The 12,987-nt window shown below is 46.1% G+C and overlaps 1 protein-coding gene across 6 annotated transcripts in view; it reads left to right on the top strand.

Moving 5' to 3' along the window:
* The window catches only part of itgb4 (integrin, beta 4), a 359,993-nt gene extending 355,691 nt beyond the window's left edge, over positions 1-4,302 (top strand). For all 6 annotated transcript variants that reach the window (XM_072482936.1, XM_072482935.1, XM_072482933.1 and 3 more), the window contains 2 exons: positions 1,833-1,949; positions 2,363-4,302. In XM_072482936.1, the coding sequence (XP_072339037.1) occupies positions 1,833-1,949; positions 2,363-2,487 (242 nt within the window). In that variant the 3' untranslated portion in view covers positions 2,488-4,302. The remainder of the gene's footprint in view (positions 1-1,832; positions 1,950-2,362) is intronic.
* Positions 4,303-12,987: the final 8,685 nt, after the last annotated feature.

Below are 12,987 nucleotides of genomic sequence, written 5' to 3'. Positions count from 1 at the left end.
TTACTGAAGTCCATATTTACAACATCCACTGCCCTGCCTGCATCAATCATCTTTGTGACCGCCTCGAAAAACTCTATCAAGTTAGTGAGACACGACCTCCCCTTCACAAAACCGTGCTGCCTCTCGCTAATATGTCCATTTGCTTCCAAATGGGAGTAGATCCTGTCTCAAAGAATTATTTCCAGTAATTTCCCTACCACTGACGTAAGGCTCACCGGCCTTTAGTTCCCTGGATTATCCTTGCTACCCTTCTTAAACAAAGGAACAACATTGGCTATTCTCCAGTCCTCCGGGACATCACCTGAGACAGTGAAGATCCAAAGATTTCTATCAAGGCCTCAGCAATTTCCTCTCTAGCCTCCTTCAGTATTCTGGGGTAGATCCCATCAGGCCCTGGGGACTTATCTACCTTAATATTTTTCAAGACGCCCAACACCTCGTCTTTTTGGATCTCAATGTGACCCAGGCTATCTACACACCCTTCTCCAGACTCAACATCCACCAATTCCTTCTCTTTGGTGAATACTGATGCAAAGTATTCATTTAGTACCTCACCCATTTCCTCTGGCTCCACATAGATTCCCTCGCCTGTTCTTCAGTGGGCCCACCCTTTCCCTGGCTACCCTCTTGCTTTTTATGTACGTGTAAAAAGCCTTGGGATTTTCCTTAACCCTATTTGCCATTGACCCCTTTAGCCCTCCTGACTCCTTGCTTAAGTTCCTTCCTACTTTCCTTATATTCCACACAGGCTTCGTCTGTTCTCAGTCTTCTAGCCATGACAGTTGCCTCCTTTTTCTTTTTGACGAGGCCTATAATATCTCTCGTTATCCATGGTTCCCGAAATTTGCTGTATTTATCCTTCTTCCGCACAGGAACATGCGGTTCTTAATTCCTTTATCCTGTATCCGCTCCGAGACATCCTTGACCCAAGCACCAGGGAGGCAACATGCCATCCTGGAGTCTCGTTTGCGGCCACAGAAACGCCTGCCTATTCCCCTTACAATTGAATCCCCTGTAACTTTTGCACTGTCACACTTATTACCCCTCCCCTCTGCAGCTGAACCAACTGTGGTGCCACGAGTTTGGCTGTTGCTGTTTTCCCCTGAGAGGCCGTTCCCCTCACAGTATCCAAAATGGTATATCCGTTCTGCAAGGGAATGGCCACAGGAGATTCCTGCACTGCATCTCTTGCTCTGTCTGGTGGTCACCCATTCCCTTCCTGCCTGCGGAGTCTGAGCCTGCGGTGTGACCACCTCGCTATACATGCTATCCACGATACTCTCCGACCCACGGATGCTTCACAGTGTCTCCAGCCGCCGCTCCAGCTCTGAAACTCGAGCTTCCAAGAGTTGTAACTGGAGACACTTCCTGCGCACATGCTAACCCTAGGGATAGGAACTGTCCCCAGCCTGTCACATGGAGCAAGAGGAACAGACCACGCCTTGGAGCTGTGCTGCCATGATTTATTTCTTTAAATTAAACTTTTGAAATTAGACTTTAGAAAGATGTTTTTGTGTCAGATTATATCCAATCTCCCGTATACTATTTAATCAAACACGGGGAGAACATGCAAACTCTGGTGCTGTGATGCAGCAATGCTAACCACTGTACCACCGTGCCACCCCAAACTGAAGAATATGTTGAATGCATTTATGCAACTTTATCTATCCAGATAATAGTTAATGGTCAATGAATGCTGGGCTAGCCAGCGAAACCCACGTACCGTGAATGAATTAACAATAATTGTTTGTGCAAGGGCTAAGAAGGATATTGTTGATTTCCAGTGCCTTCCCTCGTGTTGTAATAGCTATATTCTCATCTTTGTTCCCTAGCTAATCTCTCCGAGTACAGTAGGCAGATGACAATGAAGCAAGAGGGCTATATGCTACCTGGAAATATGAGCGCACAGACCAGCTTGCTGGATTCCGCCATCGACCCCCAATTCTCAGGTACGTCTGACCACATTTGCTGTAATCACCCAAATATTATCAAAACAAAATTCTCTGCTGGCAAGTGAATAAAAGCGCCTGGTCTGTGATAGTACACAGTCTGCTACTACACTCAGCCTGGTTCTGAAACCGAACTGGGAGTGATAGTGAGCTCGGAGGGGTATCCTGCTGTGAGTGGTATCAAACCTGGTCTGGTACTCTGCCAGGTACCAAACCGGTAGTGGTACCTCACCAGAAGTGGTACTGAGCCGAGTGGTACCAAACCTGGATACTCTGCTGGGTACGGAGCTGGGAACGGTACCGAGCCAAGTGCAGTACAGTTCCCTTTTCCCCTGCCCTACCATTGAACTGATATTGAATATCTGGATCTTCAACTCTTCTCTAAAACTCTATTTAACTGGGTTTGGTTCCAGAGGGAATGACTGTCATGACACAACGAATGGAAGGGGGAACGTCAATCACTCAACAGGTCACTCGAACAATGATGACAAGCGGAACAATCACCAAACAGATGGAGAGGAAGTTCTATGAGGCCTGATCCATGGACTAGCTCCCGTCAAGTTCTGCTCTCTGCACTGACTGTTGTGCTTCAACAATGAGTGATCTTTCAAGCAACCCTAATCTCTGTCAGCCTCTCAGCTTGTATAAAGGGAGCCTTTAAGATGGACAGTTACTTGCTCCTGTTTGTACATTGGTTTGTCACCACTTGGCATTGTTACAATATTGCTGTAATGTTTCCTGGTGTGTTGACGATGAGCTTCAATCAACAGAGACTCTTCATCTACCTTATCTTGAAATCAGTCCAAATGTTATGCTGCTTAAACTTTACTTCTTCATCAAATCATTTGACTTGCCCTGAACTAAGTTCTCCCGCGGACCAGGCAATGACACGGGAGATTCTTGTATTCTTTCTCCACTTTCTATAGTTACTCAGTGCAGGGGGCTTGTCATCACAAACCAAAACCTCCCTTGGCCATTACATCACTTGTTTCACACTTTGGGTCACAGGTATCCAACACCAAACATTCATTGTACTTATCTTTCCATCCAGGTATGAGCAACTAATCCTTATAGAATGTACAGAAAACTTTCAATGTAAATTTGACTAAAGTTGTGATGAGTAAATCTGCTCTATGGGTTTGAGTAATTCTGCTCTATGGGTGCGAGAACAATCCACTAGGGTCTACATGTTTTGGAGAAACACTGATCCAAAGGGTGTGAATTCCTGCATTCTCTGGGTGTAACATGAAACCCTCTGGTTATGGGGGGGCAACACTTTTTTACTAGCCCAATGTTTCACCTGCCGTTTTCATTTCAATTACTTAACTATTGTCAAACACTGTTGACTCATCCCAGTTCTCATGCTGAATTCCTGCTGGTGTAGAAGGTCCCCATAACTCACAGAACATTTATCACAGGTGAATTCCGGATCTGTCCCACTTGACAGCAAGCTCCAGTAACTCCCAGTTACCGCAAAGACACTTGTCCTGTGCATCAGGATTCACAGAGAGTGAGTGAAGATTAAAGGAATGTACAGAATGTAAGAATTCACTTAACATGTATTGCATCTGTGGAGATTGAGCTTCTTGATGAAGAAAGCCTCCTCCAGTTTTGGTAACTCACCTGGTCACTCAGATGCTGAACTATGAGTTGTGCTTCTTGTATCTTTCAGATTGGATAGAAATATACCAAATCTGTGCACTGCCTCTAAACCACTTTGCAATTTTTAAAACCATGCGACCAAAATATCATAGCAGCTCTTATTGTTTTTGTTTTCGAGACTAAACATGTATTTATATTTTAATTTTTTGGGGTTATATTTTTAGAGTTTTCCGACAGTACTGTGTACACTATCCAAATGGCATACATATCCGTTTAACTGTTCCACATTGCAGCTGGTGGAGATCTATCTCATTTAGTTAAGATTGTGCTGTACCCAGCCTAACAGATCCAGGTTTAATTTCCCAGTCTAATCTCAGCTGAGGTAGCCCTACTGATGGTGGGAGCTACGTTCTATATTGGGGATAAGATGGGATCAGCCAGTGATTCTGCTTCTGATTGATATCCTGTATGTATTGTGGATACAGGAAAGAGATAAAGACCCTTGGTCACTTGGGTCAAGGCACCTTTGGGTACCGGCTCTGAGTAGTACTGTACTTCAGCCATTGTCAGAAGAGGGCTGACACAAAGTTCAATGAAAATTGAAACACAGGAGTGTCTGGGGTGAAGATGGTCTTAGATTGCTCTTCATGCGGCTTGGCCAGTGTACTCCCTCCCTGTAAACACTTGCATGGGTTTTTGTATATGTGATGAAATGCTTCTTCTGTACTTAATAACATAACTTTCTCAAATAGATTGGTCTCAATTCTTTTATTTTCTATAATGTATTTCTGCATGCTGACTCATGCATTCCAGGGTTTATTGTTTTGCAAAACGTAAACAGAAGCTGCTGCTCTATCCAGCAGACAGTATCAATCCAACAAGCCCAACCTGAACACCAGCAGCAAAGCTTCCTATGCACCAGCTTCTCTGGAAGTCTCTCCAAAAGCATAGCCATTCCAATATGGCAAATTTGCAATATTTGTAACAAATTTGCTACAAGCTGCTATCTCCCCAAGTACACCTTTTAAAAATTTGTTCATGGAATATGGACATCGCTGGCTGGGCCAGCATTTATTGTCCATCCCTGAGGGCATTTAAGAGTCAGCCACATTGCTGTTGGTCTGGAGGCACACGTAGGCCAAACCAGCTAAGGATGACAGATTTCCGGGGCAGCATGGTGGCACAGTGGCGCCGAGGTCCCAGGTTCGATCCTGGCTCTGGGTCACTGTCCCGTGTGGAGTTTGCACATTCTCCCTGTTTTTGCGTGGGTTTCGCCCCCACAACCCAAAGATGTGCAGGGTGGGTGAATTGGCCATGCTAAATTGCCCCTTAATTGGAAAAAATTAATTGGGTACTCTAAATTTATTATATAAAAAAAGGATGACAGATTTCCTTCTGTAAGGGGGCACTACGGAGATAGACTGATAACATAGGCACTGGGACTAAAAGGGAAAACAAAACAGTATAGATTGACAAGGTTGACAATGCAGGCTTTTTAACTATTTTTAACTCACACACATATATCTAAGTAATAACACCATTAGAATTAATAGTAAAGAATAGCTTCATATTTAGTGGACAACATAATCCTATGCTTAGAATTAGAACCATTAGGATAGTGAACCACGGGCAGAGTATGATGGGGCCACTACCCAAACTTGACCACACTCCTGAGAAAACAGATACACACACAGAATACAATTTGCTCAGCGGAAAACATTTCTTATCCCCCACTCCAGACAGTCTTGACTAACTAGACAATGGCACCAGTCAGAGACAGTAGGAAGGAGAGGGTTGCATTAGTCTTAATGGTGGAAGACACCAGTGGATGCCAGAGCTCCAGGAGAACCAGGGGGCAGAGGTGAGTGCAGTGACCATTACTAAGGAGAAGGTTCTGGGGAAACTGAAAGGTCTGAAGGTGGATAAGTCACCTGCACCGGATGGACTACACCCCAGGGTCCTGAAAGAGATAGCTGAGGAAATTGTGGAGGCATTGGTGATGATCTTTCAGGAATCACTGGATGCAGGAAGGGTCCCAGAGGACTGGAAAGTGGCTAATGTAACACCACTGTTTAAGAAGGGAGGGAGGCAGAAGACGGGAAATTATAGGCTGGTTAGCCTGACTTCAGTCATTGGTCAGATTTTAGAGTCTGTTATTAAAGATGAGATCACAAAGAACTTGGAAGTGCGTGGTAAAATAGGTCTGAGTCAGCATGGCTTTGTCAATGGGAGGTCGTGTCTGACAAATCTGTTAGAGTTGTTTGAGGAGGTACCAAGGAAGATGGACAAAGGAGAACCAGTGGACATGATTTATTTAGATTTCCAGAAAGCCTTTGACAAGGTGCCACATAGGAGACTGTTAAATAAGTTAAAAGCCCATGGTGTTAAGGGTAAGATTCTGGCATGGATAGAGGATTGGCTGACTGGCAGAAGGCAGAGAGTGGGGATAAAGAGATCTTTTACAGGATGGCAGCCGGTGACTAGTGGTGTGCCTCAGGGGTCTGTGCTGGGACCACAAATTTTCATGATGTACATTAATGATCTGGAAGAAAGAACTGAAGGCAGTGTTGCTAAGTTTGCAGATGATACAAAGATCGATAGAGGGACAGGTAGTATTGAGGAACCAAGGGGGCTGCAGAAGTATTTAGACAGGCTAGGAGAGTGGGCAATGAAGTGGCAAATGAAATACAATGTGGAAAAGTGTGAGGTTATGCACTTTGGAAGGAGGAATTTAGGCATAGACTATTTTCTAAATGGAGAAATGCTTAGGAAATCAGAAGCACAAATGCTCTTGGGAGTCCTTGTTCACGATTCTCTTAAGGTTAAGAGAATCCTATATCGGTGAGTACGTTATTATATTTACCACCCAGTAGATAGAGGAATCACACATCGGGTAGTTGGATCCATACGTTGAGGGACCCGAACGAAATGGAAATAGTAAGCAGCAGCACGGTAGCACAGTGGTTAGCACTGTTGCTTTACAGCGCCAGGGTTCCAGGTTCAATTCCTGGCTTGGGTCATTGTCTATGCGGAGTCTGCACGTTCTCCCCATGTCGGTGTGGGTTTCCTCCGGGTGCTCTGGTTTCCTCCCATAAGTCCCGAAAGAAGTGCTGTTAGGTAATTCGGACATTCTGAATCCTCCCGAACAGGCACCGGAATGTGGCGATGAGGGGATTTTCACAGTAACTTCATTACAGTTAATGTAAGCCTACTTGTGACAAAAAAGATTTTTTTTTAAACGGCGTATACACGGTACTGTGTAACAAGACGCACTAATCGGTTGGGGGAATAAAAGAAGCTTTTATATCGCGCCCAACCACTAACAGAGCATGCTGAGATGCCGCACATAGGAAAAGGACGATAGGAGGGCTGCACAAAGAGGGATGGTGGCCAAAAAGGAAGGCAGGGCAAGGATTGGAGGATCCCAAATGGGGAACCAGAGGCGGCATCATACAGACCATAGTGAGGGAACATAAGGAGTTGTTCTGGAAAATGGTGGCGAAAGGGTATGATCCAGAGTCACCCAAGGCTGAGCAGAAGGCTTGGTGGTCGGGGCAGATTAAGAACAAATCAGAAATGGCAGCCATTGTATTGGCTGCATTGAGGAGGAATCGCCTCCAGAAAGGTTGGTGGAAATACGGATAGCGATGAGGACTGTCAGAGGATACAGCAGGATTTAGATCGTTTGGAGACTTGGACGGAGAAATGGCAGATGGAGTTTAATACGGACAAATGTGAGGTAATGCATTTTGGAAGGTCTAATACAGGTAGGGAATATACAGTGAATGGTAGAACCCTCAAGAGTATTGACAGTCAGAGAGATCTAGGTGTGCAGGTCCACAGCTCACTGAAAAGCGCAACACAGGTGGAGAAGGTAGTCAAGAAGGCATACGGCATGCTTGCCTTCATTGGCCGGGGAATTGAGTATAAAAATTGGCAAGTCATGTTGTAGCTGTATAGAACCTTAGTTAGGCCACGCTTAGTGTTCAATTCTGGGGCGAAATTCTCCGGTATCGGCGCGATGTCCGCCGACCGGCGGCAAAAACGGCGCAAATCAGTCGGGCATCGCGCCGCCCCAAAGGTGCGGAATCCTCCGCATCTTGGGGGGCCCAGCCCTAACCTTGAGGGGCTAGGCCTGCGCCGGACTGATTTCCGCCCCGCCAGCTGGCGGAAAAGGCCTTTGGAGCCCCGCCAGCTGGCTCTGAAATGACATTGCCGGGCGGCGCATGCGCGGGAGCATTAGCGGCCACTCACGGCATCCCCGCGCATGCGCTGTGGAGGGAGTCTCTTCCGCCTCCGCCATGTGGAGACCGTGACGAAGGCGGAAGGAAAAGAGTGCCCCCACGGCACAGGCCCGCCCGCGGATCGGTGGGCCCCAATCGCGGGCCAGGCCACCGTGGGGGCACCCCCCGGGGCCAGATCGCCGCACGCCCCCCCCCAGGACCCCGGAGCCCGCCCCTGCCGCCTTGTCCCGCCGGTAAGAGAGGTGGTTTAATCCACGCCGGCGGGACAGGCATCCTAGCAGCGGGAATTCGGCCATCCGGGCCGGAGAATCGTTGGGGGAGGGGGGGCCCGCCAACCGGCGCGCTGCGATTCCCGCCCCCGCCGAATCTCCGGTGCCGGAGAATTCGGTAACCGGCGGGGGCGGGATTCACGCCAGCCCCGGCGATTCTCCAACCCGGCGGGGGGTCGGAGAATCTCGCCCCTGGTCATCACATTATCAGAAGGATAGTAAGAAGTCTTACAACACCAGGTTAAAGTCCAACAGGTTTGTTTCGATGTCACTAGCTTTCGGAGCACTGCTTCTTCCTCAGGTGAATGAAGAGGTATGTTCCAGAAACATATATATAGACAGATTTAAAGATGCCAGACAATGCTTGGAATGCGAGCATTAGCAGGTGATTAAATCTTTACAGATCCAGAGACTGCTGAAGTGTCAAGGGCATTCAGCCTCTGATCTCCGGGTAAGCGTTCTCCAAGGCGGCCTTCAGGATGCACGACAATGCAGAATCGCCGATCAGAAGCTTATAGCCAAGTTCCGCACACATGAGTGCGGCCTCAACCGGGACCTGGGATTCATGTCGCATTACATTTATCCCCCACCATCTGGCCTGCAAAATCCTACCAATTGTACTGGCTTGACACAATTCACACCTCTTTAACCTGGGGTTACCCCATCTCTGGATCTGTAAAGATTCAATCACCTGCTAATGCTCGCATTCCAAGCATTGTCTGGCATCTTTGAATCTGTCTATATATATGTTTCTGGAGCATTTCTCTTCATTCACCTGAGGAAGGAGCAGCGTTTCGAAAGCTAGTGACATCGAAACAAACCTGTTGGACTTTAACCTGGTGTTGTAAGACTTCTTACTGTGCTCACCCCAGTCCAACGCCAGCATCTCCACATCATCAGAAGGATGTGGAGTCTTTAGAGAGGGTGCAGAAGAGATTTACCAGAATGTTGCCTGGTATGGAGGGCATTAGCTATGAGGAGCGGTTGAATAAACTTGGTTTGTTCTCACTGGAACGACGGAGATTGAGGGGCGACCTGATAGAGGTCTACAAAATTATGAGGGGCATAGACAGAGTGGATAGTCAGAGACTTTTTCCCAGGGTAGAGGGGTCAATTACTAGGGGCATAGGTTTAAGGTGCGAGGGGCAAGGTTTAGAGGAGATGTCCGAGGCATGTTTTTTTACACAGAGGGTAATGGGTGACTGGAACTCGCTGCCATAGGAGGTGGTGGAAGCAGGGACGATAGTGACGTTTAACGGGCATCTTGACAAATACATGAATAGGGTGGGAATAGAGGGATACGGACACAGGAAGTGTAGAAGATTTTAGTTTAGATGGGCAGCATGGTCGGCACAGGCTTGGAGGGCTGAAGAGCCTGTTCCTGTGCTGTACTTTTCTTTGTTCTTTGTTCAGAATGAGGCGTATTCCAAACAGATAGTTCCCATTAGGGCAATGCAGGAGGAAGCACGGTAGCATTGTGGTTAGCACAATTGCTTCACAGCTCCAGGGTCCCAGGTTCGATTCCGGCTTGGGTCACTGTCTGTGCGGAGTCTGCACATCCTCCCCGTGTGTGCGTGGGTTTCCTCCGGGTGCTCCGGTTTCCTCCCACAGTCCAAAGATGTGCAGGTTAGGTGAATTGGCCATGATAAATTGCCCTTAGTGTCCAAAATTGCCCTTAGTGTTGGGTGGGGTTACTGGGTTATGGGGATAGGGTGGAGGTGTTGACCTTGGGTAGGGTGCTCTTTCCAAGAGCCGGTGCAGACTCGATGGGCCGAATGGCCTCCTTCTGCACTGTAAATTCTGTGATAATCTGTGAAGCAACAAGAAAACCAACAGGTACAATGATGAGGGGATCACTATATCTCTCACTCCCCAAATTAGAAGAAAAAAGAAGTCAACTGGAAAAAACTAGCAGTAGAAAATGGTGGGAGGTTCAGACTAGACAGACAAAGCCATTCTCATTATTCTGAGCTGTATATGCAATGAGCAAAGTTGATGCATCAACAAGATTTAAACCCCATGACTTCCTCTCCATGGACAGTTGTGGAGATCAAATGGTGTACCTGTGAGTGGGGTGAAATTTATGCGGCCTCAGAGCCGTGTGCCCTGTTCAGGTGGCCCGCAAGGAGAAGTGGTCCTCAGAACATGGATCATGGAGTTGGAGGCTGAGGAGGTGAAAGTCGACCCAAACTTAGGTTTCTGACCAAATGGGGAGGGGAAGGTACATCATCAGCCTTCTCTTGCTGCTGCAGACAAAGGAAAATTCAGATCTCAAAGACATTTTCACCCAAACGCGTTGCGACCTACAAAACCTCTGTTCCCTAATGGGGATGATGCGATAGCACAATAAATTCTCTCATTTGTTCTAAATTCCTCTCGAGCGTGCTTAACATTTCTGCTTTGAACTGGCGTCATTGAGTTCCCATAGATCAGCAATTAAACTTTATATTGAATAATTTGGACAAATAAGTTTCTGGGCAATTTAAAAATCAATCAATTGCCTGCTGAAATAGTTAACCTTTACTTTTTGCCTTTAAACTGATTTTACTTTAGTCACTTAACCAATCACTTGTAACTTATTTTGAAGAATTCAAACTGCAAACTGCAAGCTAATATTATGACCTTGACTCAGGACAAGCTTGTATTTCTCTGCAACCCAAATAATTCTTTATTTGATCATCTTGTTATCACAATTTTCTCTCTGCAGTAGCAAAGGCACTGTTTTGACATTCCTTGTCTGGATATGTTCGTGCATCACCTTCACCACCTTTTCCTAGCCCAAAAGCATTTGAAATGATAAAATATGAAAACAGGGTGAATTCCAACAGACATCTTACTGTGCAAACAAAAGGGCTGCAAGGTTCAAATAACCCCTTTCAGGAATAAATGTTTGATGACCTCTCCCAGCTCCAAGCAGGTCACCACAGCTGATTGCTCCCACCCACAAACATTACTGATTATGACTTTGAGGGAGGGGCAGCCGAACTCCACTCTGGTACAGATAGCCCCTTTTCAAATGGTGGGTCATAGAATTTACAGTGCAGAAGGAGGCCATTCGGCCCATCCAGTCTGCACCGGCTCTTGGAAAGAGCACCCTACTTAGCCCACACTTCCACCCTATCCCTGTAACCCACCTAACCTTGTTTTTGGACACTAAGGGCAATTTAGCACAGCAAATCCACCTACCTTGCACGTCTTTGGATTGTGGGAGGAAACCGGAGCACTCAGAGGAAACCCACGCAGAAACAGGGAGAACGTGCAGACTCCGCACAGACAGGGGAAAAAAATGATGAGATCAAGAGGGGAAAAAAACAAAGGGTGCAAAGTCAAGAATATTAAATGGGTTCCTCATCGTGTTTCTGGTTAGGTCGAAACAAAGAGAGGTGGTGTCATGCGAGAGTCCCTTTGAGAAAAGTTTTGTTTTACCACATGGCTTGAAGCACGGCTTCAATTATGTCATTTGTGGATGGAGCTGGGTTATGGCTGTCAGGTTAGAGGGGTTTGGTTTCATTTTCGGTTTGTTCGTTTGGACTGCAAAAGAAGAAGCAGTGTTGGAAAGCACTATGTTAAACTGCAGCAAGTTTCCCTGTTTTCTCGGTTTTATTTTAAAGCTGTTCAAGTGAACTGAAAGCACTAGGTGTAGCAAACTGCCTTGGTAACCTTAAAGCTAAGAGTTGCTTTCTTGAAGGAGTTTTGAATCTGCTGGTTGGAAACTGGATCAGAATCTCAGGGAAAGGACCAGTCCCATTCAAGTGAGATTACAGTGTGCTGGGCCAAGCCCTTGAAAGGGGTTTTGGTTTTATTGGATTTTGTATTGAATTGGAACAGCTAAGGGGGATTCATTAAGAGTTATATACATAGATTACTGTAGCTGTTATGTGTTTTTTCGTGTTTGTTATTGATAACATTTTCTTGCTAAGTGTTCTGTATATGTTAACTACATTCTTAAACTTTGATTTTGATAAAAGTGCCTAGGAAGTCTGATGGATCACACCTGAAGGGAAGCTCTTGTGCTCATCCTAGCCACATTCAACATAAAAGGTGAGGTCAGGTGAGCTTCATAATACACTTTGGAGTTTCTAAGGATGGCCCATAACAGTGATGATGTAATGATGTCCAGTTGAAAACCTTTTACCCTGCCCCTTTCAAACGAGCAGCAACTTAACCCTTGCCTGTTAACAGTTGAAGATGCATTTATATTTTTTTACAGGAATTGAGAATTTTAAGTTTGAATTGTCAAATATGTTCAGACTAATTAACCCATTTTACCCCAAGCAGAATGGATCTTTTGTGTTTTACTTTACAGGCCACTATAGGTGGAACAAAATTTGCAGTAGCTTCCAAAATTTGAGAACTTATTTGCCAGACTTGCAATATTGCAGCAATAGTTGGCCCAATTTAAAATCTAGTGAAAGGGGGTTGGGCATTTAATGAGAAGTTATAAGACAGCATAGATGAAGAAGTGCAAGGTCACATTTACCAGTGTTAGACAAGTCCTAGCAACAAAGTCGGCATTACAGCTGCCAGATTTGACTTGCCCCCTCCCACATATATAGCCTACGAGATCATCATGGAAAACAGCACAGTGAAAGGGGTCAGACAAGTGCTGGGATTATTTAACTACTGCAGGAACTTTGAGGAAGGGTTAGCAAAGGGGGGGGGGGGGGAAGAAAGAGGTGCAGGCTTTTTCTGATTTAAAACAAGCTTGTCCCTGGGGCTGCCAGACCTCAATAGACCATTCCACATCTTCTGCCGGGTGGATGATGGAACGTAAGCCACTGTAGTGATCCAACAACAGAGGGATAGATTAAGACTGGTGAGATATCATTCTGCCCAAATGGATTCGGTAGTCAAAGGTGTGCGAGCCCTAGCGTGTGCCTCATGGGCAATAAGGGCTTTGAAGACCTTTACATTGATGGGAAA

The sequence above is a fragment of the Scyliorhinus torazame genome, chromosome 18 (genome assembly GCF_047496885.1).
Source record: "Scyliorhinus torazame isolate Kashiwa2021f chromosome 18, sScyTor2.1, whole genome shotgun sequence".
NCBI classification, from domain to species: Eukaryota; Metazoa; Chordata; class Chondrichthyes; order Carcharhiniformes; family Scyliorhinidae; genus Scyliorhinus; species Scyliorhinus torazame.
This window is presented reverse-complemented; position numbering and strand designations above follow the sequence as displayed.